Source organism: Bubalus kerabau, chromosome 6 (genome assembly GCF_029407905.1).
Source record: "Bubalus kerabau isolate K-KA32 ecotype Philippines breed swamp buffalo chromosome 6, PCC_UOA_SB_1v2, whole genome shotgun sequence".
In the NCBI taxonomy this organism is placed as follows: Eukaryota; Metazoa; Chordata; class Mammalia; order Artiodactyla; family Bovidae; genus Bubalus; species Bubalus kerabau.
This window is the reverse complement of record NC_073629.1, coordinates 8,419,663-8,447,040: the sequence shown is the minus strand read 5'-3', so window position 1 is coordinate 8,447,040 and position 27,378 is coordinate 8,419,663. Positions and strand designations below refer to the sequence as shown.

General features: G+C 44.7%; 1 protein-coding gene and 1 long non-coding RNA gene across 3 annotated transcripts; one reads left to right on the top strand and one right to left on the bottom strand.

Annotated features, from left to right (window-relative positions):
• Positions 1-1,591: 1,591 nt before the first annotated feature.
• LOC129655922 (low affinity immunoglobulin gamma Fc region receptor III-A) lies at positions 1,592-10,426 on the bottom strand. 2 transcript variants are annotated; one of them, XM_055586710.1, is made up of 6 exons: positions 10,338-10,426; positions 9,305-9,325; positions 8,234-8,491; positions 5,406-5,660; positions 2,849-3,038; positions 1,592-2,756 (listed from the first exon to the last, which is right to left on the bottom strand). In XM_055586710.1, exons 1-5 carry the CDS (start codon positions 10,375-10,377, stop codon positions 2,860-2,862), a joined length of 753 nt encoding a protein of 250 aa, XP_055442685.1. In that variant the 5' UTR covers positions 10,378-10,426; the 3' UTR covers positions 1,592-2,756; positions 2,849-2,859. The 2 variants fall into 2 exon arrangements, with proteins under 2 accessions (XP_055442685.1, XP_055442687.1); XM_055586712.1 differs by having other exon boundaries at positions 8,234-8,488; positions 10,338-10,402.
• A 1,712-nt stretch (positions 10,427-12,138) lies between these two features.
• LOC129655921 (uncharacterized) lies at positions 12,139-26,386 on the top strand. Its single transcript, XR_008716140.1, has 3 exons — positions 12,139-12,274; positions 23,478-23,563; positions 26,152-26,386. It is a non-coding gene; the product is annotated as an uncharacterized LOC129655921 (long non-coding RNA).
• The last annotated feature ends 992 nt before the right edge of the window (positions 26,387-27,378 follow it).

Genomic DNA, 27,378 nt, shown 5'->3' with positions numbered 1-27,378 from the left:
ACATAATTATAGGTTAATCCCAAGAAACCGGATATAGTTTCCTGTGCTGAACAGGACTTTGTTGTTTATCCATCCTCAATGTAATTGTTTCCTTTACCAACCCCAAACTCCCAGTCCTTCCCTCTCCCTTCCCTCCTCCCCCTTGACAACCACAAGTCTCATCTCTTTCCGTTCTGTATGTATTTTGCTAGCAGTTTCTAAACAAAGGGTGTATGAGATCAGGGTTGCAACTAGTAGAACAATTTTTACTTGCTTGAGTAAGGTTCTACTAAAATTGCATCACGAAATTGATGCTTTAAAAATATTTACCAACCAAAATCCAAAACTGGATTCTTTACACTACATCTGCCTGTCTTGCCCGTTGTACTTGTATTCTTAACTTATGAAACTGTGTTTCCAGACCCTGGGCCCTCAGTCATGCTACGTCCTGCTGGTTAGCAATTTTTGGAGAACCTACCTTCTAAACACTTGAATAGCCATCTCCCTCTTCTGCCTGCTGATAGTTACTTTCTGATTACTTGCCCCCTGAGTTACTGCAATAACCACCTTGCTGCCTAAGCAGTGTCCTGTCTTCAACTGTCCTCTTCTTTCTAGCCTCCAAGTAGCTGCCAGAGAAGCTTTCTTTAGAAAAGACCTGTTCTGCTTAAAATCCTTCAATGACTTGCAGGGTAAACGACAACCTCCTTATCTTGGAAGGCAGTGCCTTTCAAGATCTGGCCCCTGAACTCTCTGCTGTCCTTCACTGACTGTTTAGACTGCAACAGAACCAAACCACTTTCTTGACCCCCTTCTCCGGCTTTTGAATCACTGCCCATGAGCCTTCAGCACTTCTCTTTTTTGCCTGGCAAACTTTTAGTCATCCATTACCACAATACCAAATATTAAGCCTCTTTTCGGCAGCCTTTCTTCATCCTCTATGCTTTTTATTTTTCTCACTAGAATGAAAATTGCTCCAGGGAATGACCCTGGGTTGTTCATCTTGATATCTTCAGCAGCTAAATGCTAGCTTGGGGACTTCCTTGGTAGGTCCAGTGGTTAAGAATTTGCCTTCCAATTTAGGGGATATGGGTTTGATCCCTGCCTTGGGAACTAAGATCCCACAAGCCCCAGGGCAACTAAACCCCCATGCCTGCAATTAGGGCCAGGCCTCAGCCACCCATTAAAAAAAACAAAACTTTTTTTTTAATTGGCACTTAAGTACTAAGTAGATGTGAGTTGAATGTTTAACGTTTCCAAATGCCCTTGTCTCATGTCCAAATCCAATATCCCTATACTTCTAATATTCTTATACCAAACCTGAATTGTTGGCTTGGCATAAAGCTCATAGTTGACCTACTTCTTTCCTAGCTCTGCCTTTTCTTGCCTGCCCCATGCTCTAAAACTACCTCTAATTCCCATCCATCCTCCTATCCCAGACCACGTATAAGAGTTCCCCTTTGCCCAGTTGTTTCAACAAGATCTGGTGAATTAGCAAGTTGACTAATTCATATGAGTTGTGGTGAGATGGTTGCTGAGAGGAGAGGGGTTTCTCATTAACTAATCTCTGATAAGACTTTAGGCAATGGAGGACAAAAGGATTCTATCATTCATGTTTTATTATCGTGATTTTTCCATCTTCTATCTAACAATAACATGCAGAATCTTGTAAAAATGCCTTACCGGAATCAAGAAATGTTTAGTTTAAAGCTTCTAAAACACAAAGAGAGATAGCTAAAGCTTTCTTCCAGAAAAAATGATTGATTTCACCTCTACTCCATTATTATTGACATGCTGAAGGATTTCAAAGTTTCATGATTTAATTCAGTAGAGTTTAGTACATTTAATAGTGGTTATCCAACATTTGTTTAAGGGTGATGTGAATAAAGCTGAATTAGATATTGAAGTGAAAATTCTGGTTTTATATGCCCCTTCTCTCTAATTCTCAGTCTAAAAGCATCCTCATCTCCTGCCAGCTCCTTCCTGTGCAGTTGTGGTTGACTTTTTCTTGTAATGCTTTCTCGGTTTAGACACTGATATATCTTTGTTCAGTGGGCTTAATTTGGGACAGCAATGTTCGTTCCAATGAGTTTATTCTGTGCTTTCTTTTGCAAATCCTCCAACCCCAACCCCCTTCCTGGATCATTTTCTACTCATGACGTTGAGAGGGTTTATCATTGTATACTCACAGACTCACACTGTATACTTTTGACAGGGGCTCCCCTGGAAAACTCAATCCTGTTTCACGTCTGTGATTTTCTTTTACCTCCACCATGGTTCATGTTCTAGGAAGACAGGCCAGGTGGCAGTCTTGTCTGGTCTATTCTGGACTACCCTGCTCTTTCTCAGCCACCCTCGTCATTGGTTGTGCTCTCTTCCCTAGACCCCCACACGTACCCACAGACTATCTAGAAGGAGTTTCAGGGTGCCTTGAAGGCAGTCAGCATGCAGCAACAGATGTAGACCACCATCCAGCTGCCTCTCCACCACGAATTCTCTAATTTACATATCCATTTATTTTAGCATACATCATTTATTTTATTCATACATCAGGGGTGATCTTTGAGAGTCTGTATTGTTGTTCTTTTGGGACAGAATGGTTGGAATAGAGAAAGCAGCCATGTAGCTCTGTGACTTCTATTTCTGGTGATGCAGATATTTACTGGTCCTTCACTGTTGGCACTTTCTTTCCATAGGAGACTAGAAGAAACAGAGTTGGGTGAAGGATCCTCAGATCCCTAGAGTCTGAAGTGTAATTTTCCTGCTGCTCCCACAGATGCCTGTTGGGAGATGATAAGGCTGTGAAATTAGGAAGAGGTTCATAGATGCTGCTTTTATCACCCCCATGGGATGGGGATGCTGCTTTCATTACCTCCATTTGTCCTAAGGGCCCTTGCTCCATGTGACTTTGCCATCCCTCCATTCCTCTGAGCTTCGAAGGTGTCTCCGTACAGAAAAATACAGTCCCGTGTCCACTGCAAACAGGATTCCCATCACCACACAGAAAGTGATTTGGTGCCAAGGTAGAAAGAATGACGAGACGGTTTGTAAAGTTTCTAGATCTGAGCAGAGAGATGAGAAAAAATGACATTTGTTAAGGCAGAAAATTGGCATAAGCAGTGAGGTCATCAATGTGAAGTCTTTCTGACACCTGCTAAGAAACAGATTCTATTGAATGTGGGGGAGTCTGGAAGAAAGCCACAGCTTCCTCCTACCAGTTTTGGATTCTAGTGCTTCTTGAGCAATAGTGTTTTCATGTTTGATGGAGGTACTTGTAGCTGGGTTTTGCGTGAGATCATCAACCCTGAATATTCATTGGAAGGACTGATGCTGAAGCTGAAGCTCCAATACTTTGGCCACCTGATGCGAAGAGCTGACTCATTAGAAAAGACCCTGATGCTGGGAAAGATTGAGGGCAGGAGGAGAAGGAGGTGACAGAGGATGAGATGTCTAACTCAATAGACATGAGTTTGAGCAAACTTGGGAGTTAGGTAAGGACAGGGAAGCCTGGCATGCTGTGTATGGGGCTGCAAAAAGTCGGACATGACTTAGCGACTGTACAACAGCAATAAGAGATATCAAACTTTAAGTTGTTGTGAGAACACTGTTTTTTAATTCAGTAACTTTCTCTTGTGTCTCCAAACTATACTCATTGTATTCACCCGACTCAAGAAAATGAAAAAAAAAAAAAAAACCCAACACACACACACACACACACACACACACACACAAAGTAAGCCATTGAAATCTACTACTTATCCTACTTATCGTCAGAAAATATTTCTTTATCAAGGCTCAGTAACTAAGAACCCAAAATGGAAAGGGGTAGAATTTGTTGGTTCTCAACCTCTTAGTCATTAAGATTGTTTTAAAGTCATTCCTTGCTGTTGCCTATAAGGTAGTAAGATTAGAGTGGATTTTTAGTCTCAATTTAAAAAATCTTAATTTTGATATAATTTTGAACTTAAAAAATGGATGTCAGTAAAGTACAAATAACTCTCAGATATTCTTTACCTAGATTTACTAATTGTTTGCAATTTGTCCCCATTTTCCTTATTATTTGCTCTCTCTTTTCCTAGCTATTTGAGAGTATTTACTTTCAATTTAAATTGTGATAAAGTTATTTTTTATACAAACTATGGCATTGTTTTGTTAGAATCTCAGATGTGTGTCTATATTGCTGTATTATTACATGTAAATTGCTTATAGTGTATTGTTGTTCAGTCACTCAGTTGTGTCGAATCTTGGTGACCCCATGGACTGCAGCATGCCAGGCTTAACTGTCCTCCACTATCTCTCAGAGTTTGCTCAAGCTTATGTCCGTTTAGTCAATGATACTATCCAATCATCTCATCCTCTGTCGCCCCCTTCTCTTCCTGCCCTCAATCTTTCCCAGTATCAGGGTTTTTATCTCAGTCTGATTCCAGGTGGAAGTTTTGGGAGATTAGGAAGTCCAGGAGCACCATGGCAGGGCATCTCTGACCCTGGAGGATGGTGTTACAGAAACTGGAGATGTTTTCTAAATTATTTGGAAAGTGGAATTCAATATCAGTTCAATTCAGTCGCTCAGTCATGTCTGACTCTTTGCGACCCCATGGACTACAACACGCCAGGCTTCCCTGTCCATCACCAACTCCCAGAGCTTGCTCAAACTCATGTGCCTTGAGTCGGTGATGCCATCCAATCATCTCATCCTCTGTCGTCCCTTCTTCTTCTGCTTCAATCTTTGCCAGCATCAGGGTCTTTTCCAATGAGTCAGTTCTTCGCATCAGGTGGCCAAAGGATTGGAGTTTCAGCTTCAGCATTACTCCTTTCAATGAATATTCAGGACTGATTTCCTTTAGGATTGACTGTCCTTGCTGTCCAAGGGGCTCTCAAGAGTCTTTTCCAACACCTCAGCTGAAAAGCATTAATTCTTAGGTGTTCAGATTAAGTGCATGTAATGAAGCATTCAGCACAGTGTCCAGCACACTGAAAAATGCCCAATAAATGTCAGCTTGTCTTTGTTACAAAAGTGGAAATTGAGTTCAAGAGACTAACTGGCCACAGTCATATGGTTAATCAGCAGCAGAGCCAGAACACAGGTTCTGGGTCTTTCTGTGAGAAAGTGAGGGGTTACTGCCAGCTTGACTCTTGGCTAAGACTTGAGACTTGGAAGAGAAAGGGGAGCAGGAGCAGGCAAAAAAAGGGCCAGCACGATAGAGACACACAAGAGTGTGGATATGGTTTGAATGAGGTAAGTTAGGACAGGCATATTTATGAGGGAGGAAATGTGGCCTTTGCACCTGCTGTCATGTTGCAGAGTGAATGACACTCGTAAAGAAGTCTGTGGAATTGTCAGCAATTTCCTCCCAACTCATCTCCCCAGTGTGAATGCAAGATTCCCAGCACAGGGGTCTCTGGACCCTTTAGTGCCGCACATGTCTTACCTTGAACAGTGATCTGCACAGACTCTGAAGACTCGTTTTTAGACCCGATAATGCCCCTGCAGAAGTAGGAACCACTGTGTTCAAGTTTTGCTTCTGGAATGTAGAAGTCAGAATTCTCATGAGAATACTTCTTGCCTCTGCCATTCTGGAAATACTGGACCTTTGCTACAGGAGTTTTCTTCCAGCTGTGGCACTTCAGCTTAATGGGCTCTCCCAGTTTTACCACCCATCGAGAGGCCTGGAGCAAGAGCCAGCCTGCAGAACACAAAGAGAACACAGGCCCAGGAGGCCTCAGCATCCCGCACAAGGCTCTTCTGAAGAGAATGCTCACCACCCAGGTCCTGGGGGACAATGGAACTCCAGACAGGGCGGTGCCGTCCTTATATAACTTTCTTTGGGAAAAAGACAACTGGACTCTGGATGAGAACTCAAGTCACTCCAAGAACTTTTGTCTAATGGGAGAGAGGGACAGACACATACATGATCAAAGCATAAAGTGAGAGCAGAGGGACTAAGTGATGAGGCAGGTGAGAAGCAAGCTGCAGCATCCTTAAAGTCCACACTTGGATTTGCTATGGAAGGTGATAAGGGGCCATTGTAAATTCTAGATCAAAGAGTAAGAATCATATTAGAATATAAGGAAAGGCAGACTTCAGAAGGAATAGATGGTTTTAGGAATGTTGGAAGACTGTTGCAATCAGTCAGGAAGAAGGTTACTGAGTATCCGTAGGAGTGGCTACAGAAATTGTGAAGGAGAACTCCTTGTAAAAGTCAGGGAGAGGAAAGAAAAGCATGCTTGGTAGTGCTGATGGTAACTGCTAATTTCAGGGGCCACAGTGTCTTAGCAAGACCATTTCATTACAGAGCACAGCCTTCAAGACGGAAACAGTTAATCATCAAAACAACTCTTTCACAACCGCCTTGCCAAGTAACCGGACTTCACACACACAGAGAACTTGAAGTTGGTGAGGAAGTTGGCCTGAATAATTTAAAATGATACTGCAGAGAAATTTTAAAATGACATGAGAAAACATTTATCAGAGAATGTTAAGTTAAAAAGAATATAAAACATATGTATGCTCATAAAAAAAGAAAGAACATGTGCTAAAATATTAACAGTGGTTACATATGTAATCATATATATATATACATACACACATATATATACATAACTTATGTTGTACATACACGCACGCGCACACACACACACATATAGTTTGGTTTCTTTGAGGGGAGAACGTTCTTATTCCATTCAGGGTGTCATGGACTCAGTGAATGTTCATATATACATTAGTTAAACAAATATCTTATTGAGAACTTACTATGTCATGTCATGCAGATTGGGGACACCCAGATGACTGAGACACATCAAAGAACCTGTGGTCTAGGCGTAGAAACACATATACTCAGAAATAATTATAATACCAGGTGATAAGTGCTACAACAGGCTAAGAACAAAGGACTGCATGACCAAAGAGAATGGAGCAAAGAAATTCGGCCTGAAGAAAGTAAGCAAAGCTTCTCAGAGAAGAAGATAAGTGAAGTGGGTCCAAAAGAATGATCAGGAGTTTGCCTGGTGAACTTAATGCTCTTGTTCAGAGTTTAAAACTGTTCACACTAATTAGACTTCTAAAGTCAGTTTCTAGAGCCAAGTTTAAGACAAACTAACAATTCCCAGACTTGAGGTTTCTCTTGCTTCCTGTTGGTAATTCCCCATTTTATTTGGTCACAGGTGGCCATCTCTTGGGGTTCCCAGGTGGTGCTAGTGGTAAAGAACCTGCCTGCCAAAGCAGGAGACGTAAGAGATGTGGCTTAGATCCCTGGGTTGGGAAGATCCCCTGGAGGAGGACATGGCCATCCACTCCAGTATTCTTGCCTGGAGAATCCCATGGACAGAGGAGCGTGGCAGGCTACAGTCCATAGGGTCACAAAGAGTCGGATATGACTGAAGCAACTTGGCACACAGGCATGGCCATCTCTCACCTAGCTAGATTGAGAACTAAGTCAACTAAGTAACACAGCCAGGTGTAGGAGCCCAGAAAATCAGCTTCAGAGACCCAGGTCCGTGGAATTTTGTTGCAGGTCCTCCTTCATTAAACCCGCCTTTCCCTCCAGGCTTGTTCCACTCACATACATTATGCAGATGGGGCAGTCATGCAAATAGAGTGAAGCTTACAAGACACAGCAGGTACCAGGCTATGTGGTGTGATTTCAGGGACACCAGGAGAGATCTCTGCCTCAACATACTTCTCCTTGCATCCAATGCCTGGATTTTGTTAAGACACAAAGACTTTCGTTCCATGATGAATGTGCAGGCTGAACGTGTATCTATCTCTATTAGGAGAGATTTCACATTGCCAAATTTAGGCTGAAGTGTATATTTGAGTGTAGCGTTGATGGGAAGAGGAGATAGATATGATGCTAGATTAGGGGTGGCTTGTGGGGTAGCTTAGAGAATATGGAGATTGTGTCTGAGAATGAGGAGATTGAGGTCCTAAAGTGGATTCATTAATTTATTCAATAACTGTTATAGAACATTGATGTCATGCCCTGACCTTCAGATGACACCATTCATGCTGTATATTTTCATATTTTATGTGAATGTAGATTCTTGGAATTGTGCAGTCCAGCAGCCCTGTCCCTAGTGTATGCCAGGCTTTGACATTTTATCTAAGGCCTACTTGTAGCTAGGACTACAATACTGATGTAATTCAATAGACTACAGATCATCTCATCCTAGTTTTAACCCCCAGGAACATTATTTTTTTTCAGGGCCTCTTTTTTTTATCCTTTATTCGTCAGTTCCCTTTTCCCCTTCTCCTACTCACCTACGTGGACTTCTAGCTTCACCGGGTCACTGAGTGCGGAGAGGCCTGTCTGACACTTGTACTCGCCACTGTCCTTAACCTTGACATCTGCGATGAAGTAGCTGGGGGTCTGGCTTGAGATGAGAGTCCCATTGTGCCACCACTTTGTGGAATTGTCTTCAACAGGGTAGTCTCCCTGGCACTTCAGAGTCACACGGTCATTCGTGAGCACCTGGTTCCACCGAGGGTCTAGGAGTACCACAGCCTTTGAGAGATCTGCTGAAGTGTTAAGAGAATGTAGATAAGGGCAGAGAAGTGAGCAGGCTCTATACTGGTATTTCCAAGGAGGCTCAAAACCCATTGCAAACTGAGAGTTGGCATTTCAGCCTTAGTATTGCACTCAGTCCATAGAAGGCAATGGCAACCCACTCCAGTACTCTTGCCTGGAAAATCCCATGGATGGAGGAGCCTGGTGGGCCTCAGTCCATGGGGTCGCTAAGAGTTGGACGCAACTGAGCAACTTTACTTTCACTTTTCACTTTCATGCATTGGAGAAGGAAATGGCAACCCACTCCAGTGTTCTTGCCTGGAGAGTCCCAGGGACGGGGGAGCCTGGTGGGCTGCTGTCTATGGGGTCGCACAGAGTCGCACACGACTGAAGTGACTTAGCAGCAGCAGCAGCAGCAGCAGCATTGCACTCAGTCTGAGCATATTGACTTGGAGAGACTTAGCCTCTTCCTTGGTAGGGCCAAGCCCACTGTATTGGGGGAATTGCCCCTGCCAAGAATCTGCCTGCAATGCAAGAGGCCTGGTTTCAATCCCTGGGCCGGGAAGTTCCTCTGGAGAAGGAAATGGCAATCCACTCCAATATTTTGCCTGGAGAATCCCATGGACAGAGGAGCCTGGAAGGCTATAGTCCATGGGGTTGCGAGTCAGACAAAACTTAGTGACTAAACCACCACCACCACCACCATCAACTCCATGTCAACAGTTTCTTGTGCAAAGAACACTTCAGTGTTCTAACAGTGCCCTGCAGCTATTACATATTTACACGCCTCACTTGATCAGTCCAAGACCATGAAGCAAACTCACCAGTTTGTGTGTCAGCTGAAACTGTAAGAAAAAAAGAATAAAACAAATATTGATCAGCAGCAGAGAACAGGGTGACTGGAGTGTGGTATTTAAACTCCCCTGCCCACCTCTGCCCTCAGAGGCCAGTGTTCCCAAGAATCAGGATAAAGATAGTGGGGACTTCCCTGGTGGTAAGAATCCGCCTGCCAGTAAAGGGGACGCGGGTTCAATCCCTGGCGCCAGAAGTAAGATCCCACACACTGCAGAGCAACCAGAGCTCATGTTCTAGAGCCCATGAGCCACAACTACTGAAGCCCGAACCCCCTAGACCCTGTGCTCCACAACAAGAGAGACCACCGCGACAAGAGAGACCACCGCGACAAGAGGCTTGTGCTCCGCCACTAGAGACAGCCCGTGCAAAGCAATGAAGAGCCTGAGCGCCACAGTGAAGGCCCAGTACAGCTGTTAAATAAACAAACAAGTAAAGACATCTTAAACAAAGATGAATAGGGTGGGTATCTCCCCCATTGCCTGCCTTCTGGTTTCCAGCATCTGTACCTCCTAATCTGTTGTCTGCCCAAATCCCTGTTTTCAATACCCTTCCTCCTTTGTCCCTGTTCAAACCCCAAAGTTAAGGGCACAGGTTGAATATCTCTGAATCAAGCCATGGAAACTATCTCCACCCAAGTTCTCTGGAAAGGCTAGAAATGAAAAGCCTGAGAGAGGAGCATTGGAAAGTGAGAATGGGAGACAGGCCTTAGGGGCTACCCAGTGCATACTTGTCAGTTTATAGCCAGAGAAGCTGAGACCTAGAGGAGTGAAGTGACAGAGACCTCATGTCCTCTCCTTTCACCTCCTGATTATGCCCATTTCCCGTATCTCTAACCCCTGAAGCTGTGTCCTAGGAGCTAAACCAAGGTCTATAGACATAGGAAGGGGTCTGTCCTTGGTTAAGGGTCTCATTCCTTGCCTGAGAAGAGATTCCTTCTCATTCCTTGCCTGCTGTGCCCAGGGCATCTTGTCCTCTGCTCCAGGCCCAGTGAGTCTGACTTACCTAGAAGCAGCAGAGCTGCCGGTGGTAGCAGTTGCCACATGCTGTGTGTTAGAGTGTGCAAGTCACCACAGATAGGAACCCTCAAGAGACCTAGCTGACTCGAAGAGAGGAAGTAAACAGCCTTTCTCCCCACCCCTAATCTATTACGCACCAGTTTCTATTTCTGGGAACTTCATGTAATTCCTGAATATAAATGGCAGACGAATGAGCCCACTTCTTGCATTAGGACCCACCAATGCCACGTTTGAGACAATAGGAGCCTGGGAATGAGACTCAAGAAAGAGAACACTTCCTTAGGGGGGGTCTCTTGTTCTATTTCAAAACGTCTCACTCTCCTGCTTGGCCCAGACCCATCCCCAAGCAGCCAGGGCCTGCCTACAGAAATAAAAAGAGAAAGTAAAGTCACTCAGTTGTGTCCGACTCTTTGCAACCCCATGGACTGTAGCCTACCAGGTTTCTTCGTCCATGGGATTCTCCAGGCAAGAATACTGGAGTGGGTTGCCATTTCCTTCTCCAGGGGATCTTTCTGACCCAGGGATTGAAGCTGGGTCTCCTGCATTGCAGGCAGATGCTTTACTGTCTGAGCGACCAGAAGCTACCCACAGGAAGCAGTCATTTAAATCTTCAGATCATTACAAGTGTCCTTCACCCCGATATTATCTACAGTAAGATTTTCTTTTAAAATTGGAGATGTGTATACCTCTGGGATCTGTAAACTGCAGGAGCTACTAACTTAGTGGGAATTTGATCATGAGATTTGAATCCTCTATTAAAAGAAACAGGCAGTGGGAGAAATGGGCTCTGGGAGGAGGAGATACCTCCAAAAAGTTGGAAGGAATGAAGAGAAGGTGGAAAGGCAGGAAAGGAAGCGGGTGAGGTGAGAACTAGGGTGATACTTCTCCCAGTGTTCCTAGGGCTGTGATGGGCCACAGTAGCTCAGATTAGCTCAGGCCCCTCAGGGCCCTGTGAAGTTCCTTACCGGAAAAGGTGGAGGTGCAGTGGTTAGGAAGTGGTAAAGTTGTTAATCTCTTCTCCTCCTTTCTTGACATCACTCTGCCAAAATACACACAACCACACCCCCCCCACCCTCACCCCTGCACTGTTTGCTCTCACATCAGTCTAGTTCCTAGACAGAAAATCAATGGCTCTGCTTGGCCATTTCAGGCCCCCAGCAGGCTTCTGGACATCTAGGACAGGCCTTGCTTGGAAAAGCCCAGGAAGTGAGCAGCAGACAGAAGTGGGCCGGTGATGTTTGGCAGGAGTAGCATAGAATCCGGAGAAGGCAATGGCACCCCACTCCAGTACTCTTGCCTGGAAAATCCCATGGATGGAGGAGCCTGGTGGGCTGCAGTCCATGGGGTCGCTAAGAGTCGGACACGACTGAGCGACTTCACTTTCACTTTTCACTTTCATGCATTGGAGAAGGAAATAGCAACCCACTCCAGTGTTTTTGCCTGGAGAATCCCAGGGACGGGGGAGCCTGGTGGGCTTGCCGTCTATGGGGTCGCACAGAGTTGGACACGACTGAAGCGACTTAGCAGCAGCAGCAGCAGCATGGAATCAGAGGCTGGCACAAGTGACCACTGCTTTGGACACTTCCTTTCCACTCCGGAGTGATATAAAAACTGCTCTACACGTTTTCATTTCTCTGGAGTAGAGTTAATCTGTCCTCTCCCATTATCGTCTTCCCTGCTCCCAACATGCTCCTACAGCAGCCCCTCCCCCACAGGCCCTTGGATTAAGTGTCTGATTAGGATGAATGGCGGAAAGGAATGAAGCAGCCATTCTAGTGCTCCTCTCGGGTGATTTATTTGTATCTTCCAAAATCCAGACTTGTATTTGAAATCTTCAGGCTCCATGCTGTAGCACTGTGGTGGCTTATCTGGGAAGCCTAAAATCGAGTGTCTTCTGGGTTTTCTGTGGCTTCAGGGTGAAAGGTGGGTACCTCTCAATGCTCTCTGTTGTTCTTTGTTCCCTGAAGCAGCTTTCTGCCACATACGTGATGCCACGTGTTCACTTTATTTTCCTCCTTTGAGGTTTAATTTTCTTCTTGCCTCATGTTCTGTCTGTGGCCTTCAGTTGGAGGGAGGAACTGTCAGCTGTCAAGAGCATGGGCTAGACTGGAAGGAGAGGAGGGGAACACAGGAGGACCGCAAAAGAGTGGGAGCCATTCTGCAGGTTTTCTTGAACAGCCCTCTAACCGACTGTGGTTGGGCTGGTAAGGACTGACCTTACAGTAAATGCAAATTTTTAAAAAGAAGAACAGATGGTCTTGGCATTATTTTATACTGGAGTGTTTGTGCTTGCTTTTTCTTTTCTCCCTCATCTTTTTCTTTACTCCTTCCCTTCTTCTCTTCCTTCATGTTGAAATGGCAGCCACAGCACAAGGTTCTGAGATTACAGAGGTCCTCGATTATCACCCCTGGGATTTATAGTTTCTTCTGGCTTGGAACAGAGAAGGCAATGGCGCCCCACTCCAGTACTCTTGGCCTGGAAAAATCCCATGGACAGAGGAGCCTGGTGGGCCTCAGTCCATGGGGATGCTAAGAGTCGGACACGACTGAGTGACTTCCCTTTCACTTTTCACTTTCATGCTTTGGAGAAGGAAATGGCAACCCACTCCAGTGTTCTTGCCTGGAGAATCCCAGGGACGGGGGAGCCTGGTGGGCTGCCGTCTATGGGGTCGCACAGAGTCGCACACGACTGAAGTGACTTAGCAGCAGCAGCAGCAGCTGGCTTGGAAAACTCCATGGACAGAGGAGCCTGGCAGGCTGTAGACAATGGGGTTGCAAAAGAGTCAGACACGACTGAGTGAATGATCATGGCAGCGGAAGACTACCCACATAAGCATCTGAAGTGCTTCAGGAACTTAGAAAAGGTTTGTGAAATTCTGTGTATCCACAGAGAAGGCAGTGGCTAATTCTAGGGGAGGAGTCCACATGGAAGAGAGAACACCTTTACTGGATCACAGAAGATGATCTCGTGTTCAGCAGGAAGGCTTTTGAGGGAAACGGGCATTTCAGGCAATAGCAGCATCATGAGCCAAGACCGTAAGAGAAATAGGTGGGCATGTTTACAGAGCTGAGGATAGCTCCAGAGGATTCGTGAATACGACAAAAGAGAAGCACAAGCTTTTAAAGGTCTAAGAGGGCTGCGTTTCAGATGAGTGTGGGATGGAATTCCAATTCTACTACTTTAACTTGCTAGGCCTCAGTTTCCATATCTCTTAAATGGGGCTAGCAAAAATGGCACCAACCCTAAGGAGTTGTTGTGAAGTTTAAATGAAATAATGCATTCAAAGTTGTTGGTTCCATATCTAGATACACACCTATTGATGACAACTGGAAGTGGAACACAAGAGGCTGAGGCCGGCTCTCGTTTCCTGACTTAAGTTGTGACGCTCACATCCCCTGCAATCCTGCAGTGGCCTGTGCTCCTCCTTTGTAGTACTCATCACATTTGTGGACTGTAAGGTCTTTGAGGGCAGGGAATCTGTTCCTCTTGTTCATCGTTGTATTCCCAGCATACAATACAGTGCCTTGAGTAGACTCCTGCTTGGTTGCGCAGTCATGTCCAGCTCTTTGCAACCCATTTGCTGTAACCCCCCAGGCTCCTCTGTCCCATGGGGTTTCCCAGGCAAGAATACTGGAGTGGGTTTCCATTTCCTTCACCAGGGGATCTTCCTGACCCAGGGATTGAACTCACATCTCTTGAGTCTCTTGCATTGCAGGCAGCTTCTTTACTGTCTGAGCCACTAGGGAAGCCCCCAAATAAGCCATGTGTGTGTGTGAGTGCTTGGTTGTATCCGACTTTTTGTGCCCCATGGACTGTAGCCTTCCAGGCTCCTCTGTCCATGAGATTTCCCAGGGAAGAACACTGGAGTGGCTTGCCATTTCCTTCTCCAGGGGATCTTCCTGACTCAGGGATTGAACCCATATCTCTTGACTCTCCAGGCTCTTTACTAGTTGAGTCACCAGGGAAACCCTCGAGGAAGCACTCAATTAATGTTTATTAGGTGATCATAAAAGACTTTGTGTACCATGGTGAAAATTTTGGATTTTCTTGAACTGTTATCATGGTAGTTTTTACAAAACATAAAACTGATCTTCAAAGTTTTAAGCTGGGGAATAACATAGTCCACGGAATAGGTTGGAGGGGAAAGAGATTGAAAATGGAGGAAAAACTTGGGAAGTTATTTTAACAGCTGAGTTGAGGGAGATTCTCTGTTAAAGAAGTGAAAATGCAATGGAAGCTTTTAGGAGAGATGTTAAGAAGGTGGAATGGACAGCATTTGGATGAATGAACGGCAATGAAGAGTGGTTTCGAAGGAGGGGCTAGGTGATGCTCAGCTTTCTGATTTGGGTTATCAGGAGGATGGCAACACATTTCTTGGGCATAAGAAATAGAGGAAGGAGAGCAGGCTTTGAGAGAGAGAGAGAAAATGATCTCAGCTTTTGACACTGAGTTGGAGATTGGTGGTGATTTTAGGTGAAGATGTCAAGTAGGCAGTTGGATATATGACTCTGGAACTCAGAAGGGTCTGGACAAGAGATTTAGGAGGCATCAACATGGTTGATGTTTTAAACTTTTGATAAAAGCTCTAGGCCCTCTCCTAAGAAAAAGTGCACATATATATACCATTTTCCCTATAATTTAAGAACCTCCATGTGAAGCCCATCTAGAGAGCATAGGTTAAGATAAAGTATAAAAATCTCTTTGTTTATAAGAGTATTGATTGAGAAAGAAAGGGGAACAGTGAGGAAAAGGGGAAGCAAGGGGAGAGGTGGGAAGGGGCTAAAGAGAGGGCCAGTGACGGAAACTTGACACTCAGCAACTTTGACAGGGTGTGAAAAGGAAGAATAGCTGACAAAGGAAATTGGGTAGGAGGGGCTAACGGAGAGAGCGCAGCAAGACAGCCCAGGGAGAATGGATCTTGTAGGAGAGAGAATTCAACAGTATAAAATGCTGTAGAAAAGTTTAAGAGAAAGTTCTTTCAGTGTGGCAATCCAAGAACTATTTACAACCTTTGCCTGAGCAATTTCAGGGGCTGGGGTTGGGTGATAGGAGCTTGATAACTTTTGGCTGAAGATTGGGTAGAAATGAAAAAGTGTTTCAATTTTTAAAATTTTATTTAGTATTTATTTATTTATCTATTTCTGGCTGTGCTGGGTCTCTGTCGCTGTGCACGCTCTTCTCTAGTTGCGGCCAGTGGGCTTCTCTTGGCAGTGGCTTCTTCTGCTGTGGAGCGCAGGCTCTGGGGCGTCTGAGCTTCAGTGGCTGTGGCCTGTGGGCTCAGCTGTTGCTGCTCCCGGGCTCTAGAGCACTGGTCCAGTAGTTGTCACGTATGTGCTTAGTTGCTCCGCAGCATGTAGGATCTTCCCAAATCAGGGATCAAATCTGTTTCTCCTGCATTGGCAGGCAGATTCTTTACCACTGAGCCATCAAGGAAGGCCACGAGTTACTACTCCTTTTAAGTGCTGTGTTATGAAAACATGACTGGATCCACTCCTCTTCCCCTTCTCACCAGCACCTCAGTATTCCTTGGGGAAGCCCCCACTGTGAGTAGTAATAGAAAGTGGTGATTGCTTTTTATTGCAGAAGCCAAAGGAGATAGATCTCCCCTCCGCCCCTCTCCCCATCTTGGGCTTGTGTCTCCCTTAAATTTATATGTTGAAGTCCTAACTCCCAGTAACTCTATAGACTGTGACCGTATTTTGAGATAGGGTATTTAAAGGGTCATTACCTTAAAATGAAGTCATTATGGGGGACCATAACCCAGGATGACTGGTATGGTTATAAGAAGAGGAGATAGGACACAGCCATGCACAGAGGGAAGACCATGTGAACACGCAAGAAAATGGCTATCTACACACCAAAGAAAGAGATCACAGAAAAAAAAGAAACAACCCTTAAAACACGCGATCTCTGACTTCTAGCCCTAGAGCTGTGAGAAAACGAATTTCTGAGGTTTAAGCTCCCCAGTTTGTGATACTTTGCTATGGCAGCCTGATTTGACTAATGCAGAAAGCCAAAGAGCAGGCATGTGAGCTAGGCCTGGCAAGTTTGTCTTTCCTGGAATGCTAAATCTCGAATAAGTAAGACTTGGTCACGTGTAAGGTAGACACCTTTAGAAGAGAGGGATGCAGTTGGGTCCCGGGCACCAGAACAGTAGGACTGGCTGACCTGCCTCCAGTTACCCGCCAATAGGTTCCTTTCTTGACACTGAATATATCCAGATTCTGATATTGTGGCTTACTATCGAGAGCCCTGAGTGACATAGTAAGAAAGGACAATTAGAAGATGATAAGTAGAAGGGGGACAAGGAAAGAAAGGGACATTTTGTTTTAAGTAAAAGACTTGGACTTGCTTACAGGTCTTTGGGAAGAAGTCAGTAGAGTGGGAGAAGTTGGGTGCATGACAAAGAGGGAATATATGATGAAGCAAGCGCAGATCCTGAAGACATGAGAATAGAGCATGGGTGGAGAGTCGGTTCTGAGGTAGGTATGGAACACCTCTCCCTCTGAGCTAAGAGCAGGAGGTGAGGAAGAGTCATCAGTTCCATTCAGTTCAGTCACTCAGTCATGTCCGACTCTGTGACTCCATGGAGTGCAAAACGTCAGGCCTCCCTGTCCATCACCAATTCCCGGAGTTCACTCAAATTCATGTCCGTTGAGTTGGTGATGCCATCTGACCACCTCATCCTCCGTCGTCCCCTTCTCCTCCTGCCTTCCATCTTTCCCAGCATCAGGGTCTTTTCAAATGAGTCAGTTCTTCACATCAGGTGTCCAAAGGATTGGAGTTTCAGCTTCAGCATCAGTCCTTCCAATGAACACCCAGGACTGATCTCCTTTAGGATGGACTGGTTGGATCTCCTTGCAGTCCAAGGGACTCTCAAGAGTCTTCTCCAACACCACAGTTCAAAAGCATCAATTCTTCGGTGCTCAAGACAAGTCATATGCAAATCTATTTTCAGACTATGAGTAAGAAAGGTGAAGTACTTTATGCCTGATTGCCTTGATTTTCTTGGGTAAGGAGGCAGTCAGCTGTTGAGAAAGAGGGGGCGAAGGTGATAGTAGGAGGGCTTAAGGGTGCCAGAGAAAGTTTAGTGAAGTGAAGTGAAGTTGCTCAGTTGTGTCCAACTCTTTGCGACCCCATAGACTGTAGCCTACCAGGCTCCTCTGTCCATGGGATTTTCTAGGCAATAGTACTGGAGTGGATTGGATCGAACCTGGGTCTCCCACATTGTAGACAGACGCTTTACCGTCTGAGCCACCAGGGTGGTCCTTATGGTGAACAGAAGGAGCTGAACAGGAGTTTACATGTAAAAGGATTGCCAAGCAATGCGAAGGGCCCAGCAGAGGTCGAGGGGTATGGGTTTGTAGCTAGGCCAGTCCTGGTCTCGGTAACTTCTCTCCAGTAGTGTTCAGGTCAAGTACTCTCTGACTAGCTTGCTGACAGTCCTGAGCAGGAGTCCAGGTAGATTATGTCACCTGTAGCACCTCTAAAGCAGCGCAATTGGATTCTGGAAATCCTAGAATGAAGACAGGCAGAAATTCAGTGAAGTCATCCAAGATACAGTTGTGAGAGGGAGTGTGAGCGGTAGGCTGGCCTGGTTGTCTTTGATGTAGCCCAGAAACTCCGGTTATCGATTGCTATGTAACAAACCATACTCAAATTTAAAACAATAATCATGGAGTAAAACAACAGACATTTGATTGTTCTCATGGGTTATATGGGTCAGGAATTCAAATAGAGCATGGTAGGGATGGCTTATATCTGCTCCATAATATCTGAGGGGTGCTCTGGGAAGAATCAAACAGCTAAGGGCTAGAGTCATCTGGAGGCTTTTTCATTAAAAAGAAAAAATGGGGGAAAACTGAGAAAGACAAAGATGCTCAGAAAGTAAAAAAATACTCATGATGATACCCCACTTCACAGATACTAAATCTCAAACACAGATGGAAAATGCACACAGAATAAGACACAGACACAGAGGTCTGAAAACAGATATGCTTATAGAAACACACAAAGGAAGTTAAGGTGAGAAAACTACTCCCAAAATAGGAAGAGATAGACACAAGGGAAGAAAACTACAGGGAACTAAACTATATTTGTGGTGTAACCTTAAACCACAGCCTGAACTTCAGCTATTGCTATTAAAATAACAGCCTATTGACATGTAAGAACTTACCAGAAAATAGATGCTATCTGCTAGAGTGACTTATACATACCCTACCTCGTTATCTCACATCAGAATATACTTAGACTCCCCCCAGGCCTGCAGAATTTTAAGTTGATGATATGGTATGGGAAAGATAATGGTGGAAGAGGAAGGAAATCCAACTTTTGGTTTCGGTTTGACAGAGGCTAGCTGTCAAGCCACTTCTCTTTCCTAAGCTCATCTGTAAATGATGTAATTGAGCTAGATTATATCTAGTTCTTTCCCTTTTAACATTCCACCATTTTGAATATGTGTTAGTCACTCAGTCTTGTCTGACTCTGTGAGACCCCATGATCTGTATCCCTCCAGGATCCTCTGACCATGAAACTCTCCAGGCAAGAATACTGGAGTACCCACTTCCCTTCTCCAGGGGATCTTCCAAACCAGGACTCCAACCCAGGTCTTCTGCATTGCAGGCAGATTCTATACTGTGTGAGCCACCAGGGAAGCCCTATCATTTTGAATGCTGGCTTCCAGGTGTAATTTTCTAAGCCTTGCAGAAAATGAGGCAAGAAATACAGGGCCAAACCTAAGGATAACCTTCTTGTGTGTGGGCATTAAGGAGACAACAAAGACATTTCCTCGTTTTGCACTTAAGAGGTCATGACACAGGGAGGAATGACATTTAAAACAGAAACTTGGTAACATCTGAGGAAGAAACTCTCACCATGGAAACTGAGGAGCATGGGCAATCAAAGCACACGGGTTGCTGATGACCTTGTATGAGCATCCACGTGTGGTGGCCCTGGACCAATACAGAAGATTTAAGGGAAGACAACCCTGAATATTCATTGGAAGGACTGATGCTGAAGCTGAAGCTCTAATACTTTGGCCACCTGATGCAAAGAACCGATTTATTGGAAAAGACACTGATGTTGGGAGAGGTTAGGGCAGGAGAAGAAGCGGGCAACAGAGGATGAGATGGTTGGATGGTATTGCTAACTCAATGATTTGAGCAAACTCCAGGAGGCAGTGAAGGACAGGGAAGCTTGGCATGCTGCAGTCCACGGAATAGCAAAGAGTCGGACATGACCTAGCGGCTGACCAACAAACTCTTAGAGTGTGTTTGTGGTAGCTTCTGGAGATACGTGCTCAGGATCAGGACTGAAGAAACCTGGTGCAATCCAGACCATGCTTCAGCCTTCCCCTCAATGAATAGTCCATCCTTAATCAAAAAGACCCCCACCCATTCAAAGGGCTAAAAACAGCATAAAAGTGGGATCAAAAACTCTGCGGGCATCCCTCACTTGGGAGGCCACCCACCCTATTCTCTGAAGGGGTAACTTTGGCTTCTGCCCTAAATAAACTGCTTCTTGGTTCTCTTTGTTCCTCAACCTCAGTATTTGTTTTTCCTTTGAGTTTTGTGTCCCTTGCTGGATTTTTTTGGATGAGTTGGACAAGAGCTTGCGCTTTTGATAAAGCTTTTCTGGTATCCAAAGTGATTAACTTTGTCTTTTAAAAATTCTGATGAAGGCCATAAGGCTATTTTTTGGGAGTCCAGGGAATTTTCTAGCGGAGCTATCAAATTAATAGCACTAAGATTTAACAGTTAATTTTAAAAGCTGAACTTATGCTTTCTCTTCCATGCAAGCCAGTCAAGCGACACCAAAAAAAACCAAAACCAAAACAAAAATGCTTAGTTTTGAAACGGTTTTTCTTTACTGCCATCTTTTCATCCTTGGAAATGTGAGCAGAGCTCAAAATCATTCCTAGAACTTCAGTCCTTTCTTCTCTTGCCTATATTGTGTGTTGACATTTTAAACAATTACTTGTTTGAAACTACACACGTGATCTAGAATATATTCTTTCTATAAGTAAGTGAAACAATTCAGAAATGTCGAGGCAGTCCGCATGAGGCTTGGAAAAGAACTTCCAGACACGGAATATGGCAGAGAGGAGTGAGGTTTTAAGAACAAAGAGCAGAGATAACGTGGGCACTGGGAGCACAGGAAACAGATGCCTCCTAACAGGTCAGGGAGAGCCAACGCTTTCTGTGGGTTAGTAGCCGATTTTTACGGAGAAGGCAATGGCACCCCACTCCAGTACTCTTGCCTGGAAAATCCCATGGATGGAAGGGCCTGGTGGGCTGCAGTCCATGGGGTCACTAGGAGTCGGACACGACTGAGTGACTTCACTGTATTTTTTCACTTTCATGCATTGGAGAAGGAAATGGCAACCCACTCCAGTGTTCTCGCCTGAAGAATCCCAGGGACGGCGGAGCCTGGTGGGCTGCCGTCTATGCGGTCGCACAGAGTCGGACACGACTGAAGCGACTTAGCAGCAGCAGCCGATTTTTATAGCCTGAAGACAAAGAAAATTCCTGCGTGAAGGCTAGCATTATGTGGTTGGTTATGGCGCTATTGGGTAACTACCAGGGTGGAAATTTTTGCCTAATTTGGGGTGAGAAGCTGGCTGCTGATGATTGGGGGGCTTTTAGCAACGGTGAGTTACACAGGGGCTCAGTGAGTTTCGGAGATGACCTGGTTTTGGGCTCTGCTTCTGTGGCCTTAGTACAAGGCCCTTACACCTGCGGCCTTGGGGCAGGACTCCGCAAGAAGTAAATAAAGTAAAAGTGACAGTGATACGTTTCTCCTCCAGTTTCATTCCCCTCCTTAGGAATAACCACTGTGAATTTTGTAGTCCTTCCAGAACTTTCCCTATACATCCATATTCATGTAAACACACATCTACCCTTAGGTATTTATATTTTGCTTATTTTGTTCCTATTGTTTATGTATTACATTACGTAATTATTTTGCAACAATTACTTACAACACTTTCACATATGCATAGGCTGCAAATGCACATATCACTCAGTATTTTCCCCTTTTCTTTTTTTGGCCATGCCATGAAACTTGTGGGATTTTAGTTCCCTGACCAGGGATCAAAGGTGGGCCCCGGCAGTGAAAGTGTAGAGTCCTAATCAATGGACCACCAGGGAATTCCCTCACATTTTTTAACTGAAGAAAACATACTAAAAAATATTTATTTTTGAGGAATGTGGAAAGGAAGAGACCGTGTCACTCCTTGTATCCTTAGAAGACTCATCATCATTAGAACATGATTATCTCTAGCTCAAAGTTTCTTCTCCCTTTCTTCCTTGCTGGTAGAACATGATTTGGTTCAGATATATGGTGGTAAGACTCTGCCTAAAATGCAGGAGATCTGGGTTTGATCCCTGGATTGGAAAGATCCCCTGGAGAAGAGAATGGCTACCCACTCCAGTATTCCTGCCTGGAAAATCCCATGGACAGAGGAGCCTGGCAGGCTACATACAGTCCATGGGGTGGCAGAGTTGGACATGACTAAGCAACTTTCACATGGTGTCCATGAACTTGAGAAAAGACTAGACATTTTCCTAGCCCCGGGAGGTGGTTTCTCTTTAGTCTAAGTCAGTGGACCTCATATTTGAGCTCTATCAGAGTCATCTGGAGATCTAGTTAAAACACAAATTAGTGAGCCCCACTCTCAGATTTTCTGATTCTCATAGGGCTCCAGAATTTGCATTTCTAACAGATTATGATGCTAATCCTCAGATTAGGAAATGGCAACCCACTCCAGTATTGGTGCCTGGAAAATTCCATGGACAGAGGAACCTGGCAGGCTACAGTCCATGGGGCTGCAGAATCAGACACAGAGTGACTAACCACATGATGCTAATACTGCTATTCACACTTTGAGAACCAATTTCCTCGCTAGTGATTTATTTCGGAGAAGGCAATGGCACCCCACTCCAGTACTCTTGCCTGGAAAATCCCATGGACGGAGGAGCCTGGTGGGCTGCAGTCCATGGGGTCGCTAGGAGTCGGACACGACTGAGCGACTTCACTTTCACTTTTCACTTTCATGCATTGGAGAAGGAAATGCCAACCCACTCCAGTGTTCTTGCCTGGAGAATCCCAGGGACGGGGGAACCTGGTGGGCTGCCGTCTATGGGGTCGCACAGAGTCGGACATGACTGAAGTGACTTAGCAGCAGCAGCAGCAGCAGCAGTGATTTATTTAGAACTGAATGTGTAATACAGCTCTGGACAATGAATCCTCAAGGGCAATCTGATTGTGGGGTTAGGGGGGCAATTCTGGAGCACAAGAAGCAATAAAATCTCTGTGAGGCTTTGAACATGGTGATGTTTAGGGTGTGGTTCTGTGAGCTGCGGCAGCTGTCTTGCCTCCATAAGGGAAGTGGCTAAACTGCTAATGATAGTAAAGAGAAACATTTAGGGGACTGGTGACATTATTGAGCCATTGTTTAACTAATCCTGGAACTACCCTATCTTCAGACAACTTGATATATGACATAGCAAAATATTACTTGTTGTTTAAGCCATCTGAGGGTTTTCTGGTACTTGCTCTGGAAAGTCACCTAACTGATACATACACTTCTCTCAGAGCGATTTACCTAGTCAGATTCCAAAACATTCAACATTTTTAGATTGCTTCATATTTAAAAAAAATTTTCAGCTTTATTGACATAGGTAATACAAAAAAAAAGATATTTAAAGTGCACATTGTGATGACTTGTTTTATATATACATATAGTGAAAGGATTTTCTCATTCTAGTTAATTAACACATTCATCATCTCACAGACTTTCTGATTTTAATTATTTTCAATAGTGCTACAAAGAATGGCAGTTTAAAAAATATTTTGGCATTTTTCCAAAGGCCATTTTCCCAGAAGTGAAATTATGATGGCATAGACATACATATTTCTCAACTTTTAATAGTAGTTCCACATTTTTTTCAGAGCAATTGTTTTAGTTTACACTTCATTCAGAAATCTATGAGAATCCATTTAATCACATTCTTTTTTTTAATCTTAGGCAATTAATAGACAAGAAATGGGGTCTTATTATTTTAATTTGCATTTCTTTGATTTTCAGTGTGTCTGAACATTACTCTGGTTGTGGCTTATAAATAGGTTGGAAGGAGTAAGACTGGGAGCAAAAAGATGAGTTAGGCTCTTGCAGTAGTCATGATGGCAGATGAAGATGACTTGGGACCAAGGTAAGTGTTAATGGTAGTGAGGTTTGGATATTTAGCAAAGAGAACTGGAAAAATTAGATGTGGATTATGAAAGAGAGTAAGGAAACACAATGATATCTAAGATATCTGGCTTGGGAGGTGCTATTTCTTGAGGTAGAAAATAAGAAGAATTTTAGCTGGACTAGAGTAGGGAGATATAAGTTTGGGTGTGGATATTTTGAGTTTGAGGTGCCTGTGGGACACAGTGATGGAGTGGTCAGAATCCGTTGGATACCTGGAAGGAGAGGTATGGGTTAGAACTAGAGACATGGCCTCAAGCTGAACTGTGCTTTAGGAAATTAACTGGAAGCCATAGAAGTGTTTCCTTTATTTACTGAGGCCTTGGGGCCTCATCTCGATGAGATGAAAATTATCATTTTGTCACTGGCCTATTTCCAGTGACAAGATGATAATTTTGAATCACTCAGAACCTCATTTAGAACCTCCTCTGTCCACGGGATTTTCCAGGAAAGAATACTGGGGTAGTTGCCATTTCCTTATCTAGGGGATCTTCCCAACCCAGGGATTGAACCCATGTCTCCTGTGTCTCCTGCATTGCAGGTGAATTCTTTACCTACTAAGTCATCAGGGAAGCCCTAGAACCTCATTTATACTTCTTCAAATGTCCTTATCTAATTTTGATTTGCTACTGAGCAGGGCAGCTTCAGCCCTCCCCAGGAGCAGTTTCCAGCAATTCTTAGCATGTTTGGCTTAAGACAGTGTTGCTACCATCCTGAATCTTTACCCTTGCTGGGGACCATGCACTTGATAGAGCTAAAGGACAAAGCAGGCCTGAGGGGGAGGTTCTAAGCCATTTGAGTAGCAGTGATAACCACTAGGGTTCTTGGCCTTCCCCAATCAATAGAAATTGACTAGAGGCCAGACAATGGCACCCCACTCCAGTACTCTTGCCTGGAAAATCCCATGGATGGAGGAGCCTGGTAGGCTGCAGTCCATGGGGTCGCAAAGAGTCGGACATGACTGAGCGACTTCACTTTCACTTTTCACTTTCATGCATTGGAGAAGGAAATGGCAACCCACTCCAGTGTTCTTGCCTGGAGAATCCCAGGGACAGGGGAGCCTGGTGGGCTGCCGTCTATGGGGTCGCACAGAGTCGGACACAACTGAAGTGACTTAGCAGTAGCAGCAGCAGAGGGCAGACAAGAAATTCAGGCAAGGCTTTATTGGGTCTCCTGCAGCAGATGGGGGAAGCAGGAACAAACAACAGATTCCCTTGGTTGCTCGCCCTGGGGTGGAGATGGGTGGGGTGGGGTGGGGGTGGGGGGGTAGGGGTGGAGGTGGGTGGGGGGGTAGGGGTGGAGGTGGGTGGGCTGGGGGTGGGGGGCGTTGGGTGGAGGGGGTGGGGTCGGGGTGGTTGTTCGTTACATGGGGTGAGGTTAGGCGTGTTTCCAGGGGGTCAGCAGGAGGCGTAGCCTTAGGTGGGTGCTGTGTGCAGGGGGCATGCTCTGTACTCTGCTTTTGCTCTCGATCCCCTGCTTGTGCTCCTGGCTCTTCAAACGTGGCTGCTGGGTTTTTGGGTGTAACTTATGTCCAGAACTTGCCCCATACAGTTTCTTTGTATTTTGTTGCTCTAACTGCAAGCATTGCAGCACTCTAGCAAAGGGTCTCCGGTCCCAGCCAGTCTCAGCAGATCCTAGATGTTGGGATCTAATTTCTAGTTTTCTACTGCCACTTCAAATTGTGCCCTCACTCTAAGGGTCTAAAGCCAGAGTGAGAGTGAATGAAAGCAAGATTTTGACGTCACTGTCTGAAGTTAAGGGTCACTCAAGCAGAAGAGCGGAGCAAGTGGCTTAGAAAACGACACCCCCAGGTTTTTCTTGCTCCTGAACCTGACTCTCACTACTCTAGCCCATTAACTGGCTGCTTCTTATATTAAATTGCTTAGATCCGCAGTTTTTTTGAAAACTGGGCTTTTTGTCCTGCAGAGGAAACTCACATTGTCTCCTTTGTTTCAACAGAGGGCAGTAGAGAGCAGCAAACGGCCTTCTTTTGTTAGCCAAGAAAAAAATGGAACAAGAACATGATTTCAAAGTCAAGGGACCCAAAATATGGCACATGGAATTTAAGAATGAGAGAGATTTTTGTGGAGGCAGGGCCACCTCTGGAGTCAGCAACATTTAGGTGACTCTTGCAAACTAGAGTTTAGCTATGTGCAACTTTTGGAAGTCTTTATGGAGAAGGAGTTTGGTCTTAAGCAGTAAGTGTGAGTTGGGAAAATGGCTCTGTTGACAGAAAACAGCATAGGTGAAAACATGGCAAATTTGGGGACCAGCAAGAAATGTGGTAGTGGTGGAGCATAGGACTGGAGTGGGAATTACAGTAATAGCAAAACCATGTACAAGCCCCTATGTCCTTGCTTTTGAAGTAAAATGCTGACTTAAGAGTTCATGATTAGGAAATGTGAAGATGTAAAAACAAAGGCTAGTTCTTGGGGTAAGGAACGGGTAACAATTTTGACTATAACTGCCATACAGCTGAATTACCAAGCTCACAGTTCCCTGAAAGATATAGATAAAGCCCTGATGAACATTCCTAAGTTGTTTTTACAGGAAGCAGATCCCCTCCAGATGAAAACTGCAGACCCCAGAACCGGTTGAAATCAGAAGGTTCATGATGCTTGAAACATCACCTCGATGCCAATCCGAGAATTGTCTACAAGTTGAGCACGCCCTGCTCCTTGAACACTATAAAACACCTTACTACCTTCTCCAGGGTGGGTCACAGTCTTAAGGGCAGTAGCCCCTGTGGCCTCCTTTGCCTGGCTAGGCAATAAAATCCATTCTTTTTACTTCACCCAAAACTCCGTCTCCCTGTTTCTATTTGGCACAAGTAAACAGAAGCTGAATATTGGCAACGGAATCTTAGGGGCTCCTCCAGGACCGACTAGTGGGCAGGCAGCCCCATGGGGCCCCTCAGTTTGAGTGGATGCTCTGAAGTTTCTCTCCAGACAGCCTTCTTTGGGATAGAGGTTTGGAATACTCCTCTGGAGGCTGGATCGCCAGGGATCCCACACCACAGGGCTATGCCACAATCATACCTGGACTGCTGTCGCGGTAATTGGAGCTCCTGGAAGGGGATGGAAGGCAGGAGAGAGGCTGCTAAAGCTGAATTTAGAACAAAGATTAATTATATGGGATTAAACGAGCTACTACTCTTTGTTTTTCAGATATAGAAAACCCTTATTCACATGCTACTTGTGATTTACAACAATTTGGTAATTTGTACTTGTGGGTAAAATTATAATATTTTTCTTTTCTTTCTGTCTGGGTTCCTCTAGACTCTTGGGTTCTGAGCACACTTATCAGGTGAAGGGAAAAGACTAACTTGGTATGTGCAGGAATCTAGGTAGTCCGGGGAACTGGAAAAGACACAAATTGACCTAATCTACAGATATCACAGGCAGAATCTGAAGACAAGCCATGGTCATGGCTCTCCCAGCCTTGAGAGGCCTTTTAAAGGTTCTATCTGAGATTCCTAATGAAAAGTTCCAGTGCAACCAATTTAAAAGAGCCTATATAAGCAATTATATTTATATGAGAAATCTGTGTACCACAGCCAGAGAGTAACCCCCGTTTGTTGCAACTAGACTAAGCCCACACACAGCAGAGTAAGCCTACACTCAGTAATGAAGACCCAGAGCAGCCAAAAATAAAGAAAATAAATAAATCAGTAAATTAAGTTAAAAAAATTTTAAATACTATATCTTTTTGGATATTGAAATTTTGTATTTACTGAGGCTTTGTATTTGTAATCTATGTCCAAGATGGCTCCTTGTT

Coding starts and splice junctions, on each gene's coding strand:
- LOC129655922 (XM_055586710.1), bottom strand. CDS start 10,377: ATGTGGCAACTGCTACCACCGGCAGCTCTGCTGCTTCTAG. Junction 9,326..10,337: donor GGCAGCTCTGCTGCTTCTAG/GTAAGTCAGACT, acceptor TTTTTCTTACAG/TTTCAGCTGACACACAAACT. Junction 3,039..5,405: donor TGTGCAGATCACTGTTCAAG/GTAAGACATGTG, acceptor CTCTCTGCTCAG/ATCTAGAAACTTTACAAACC.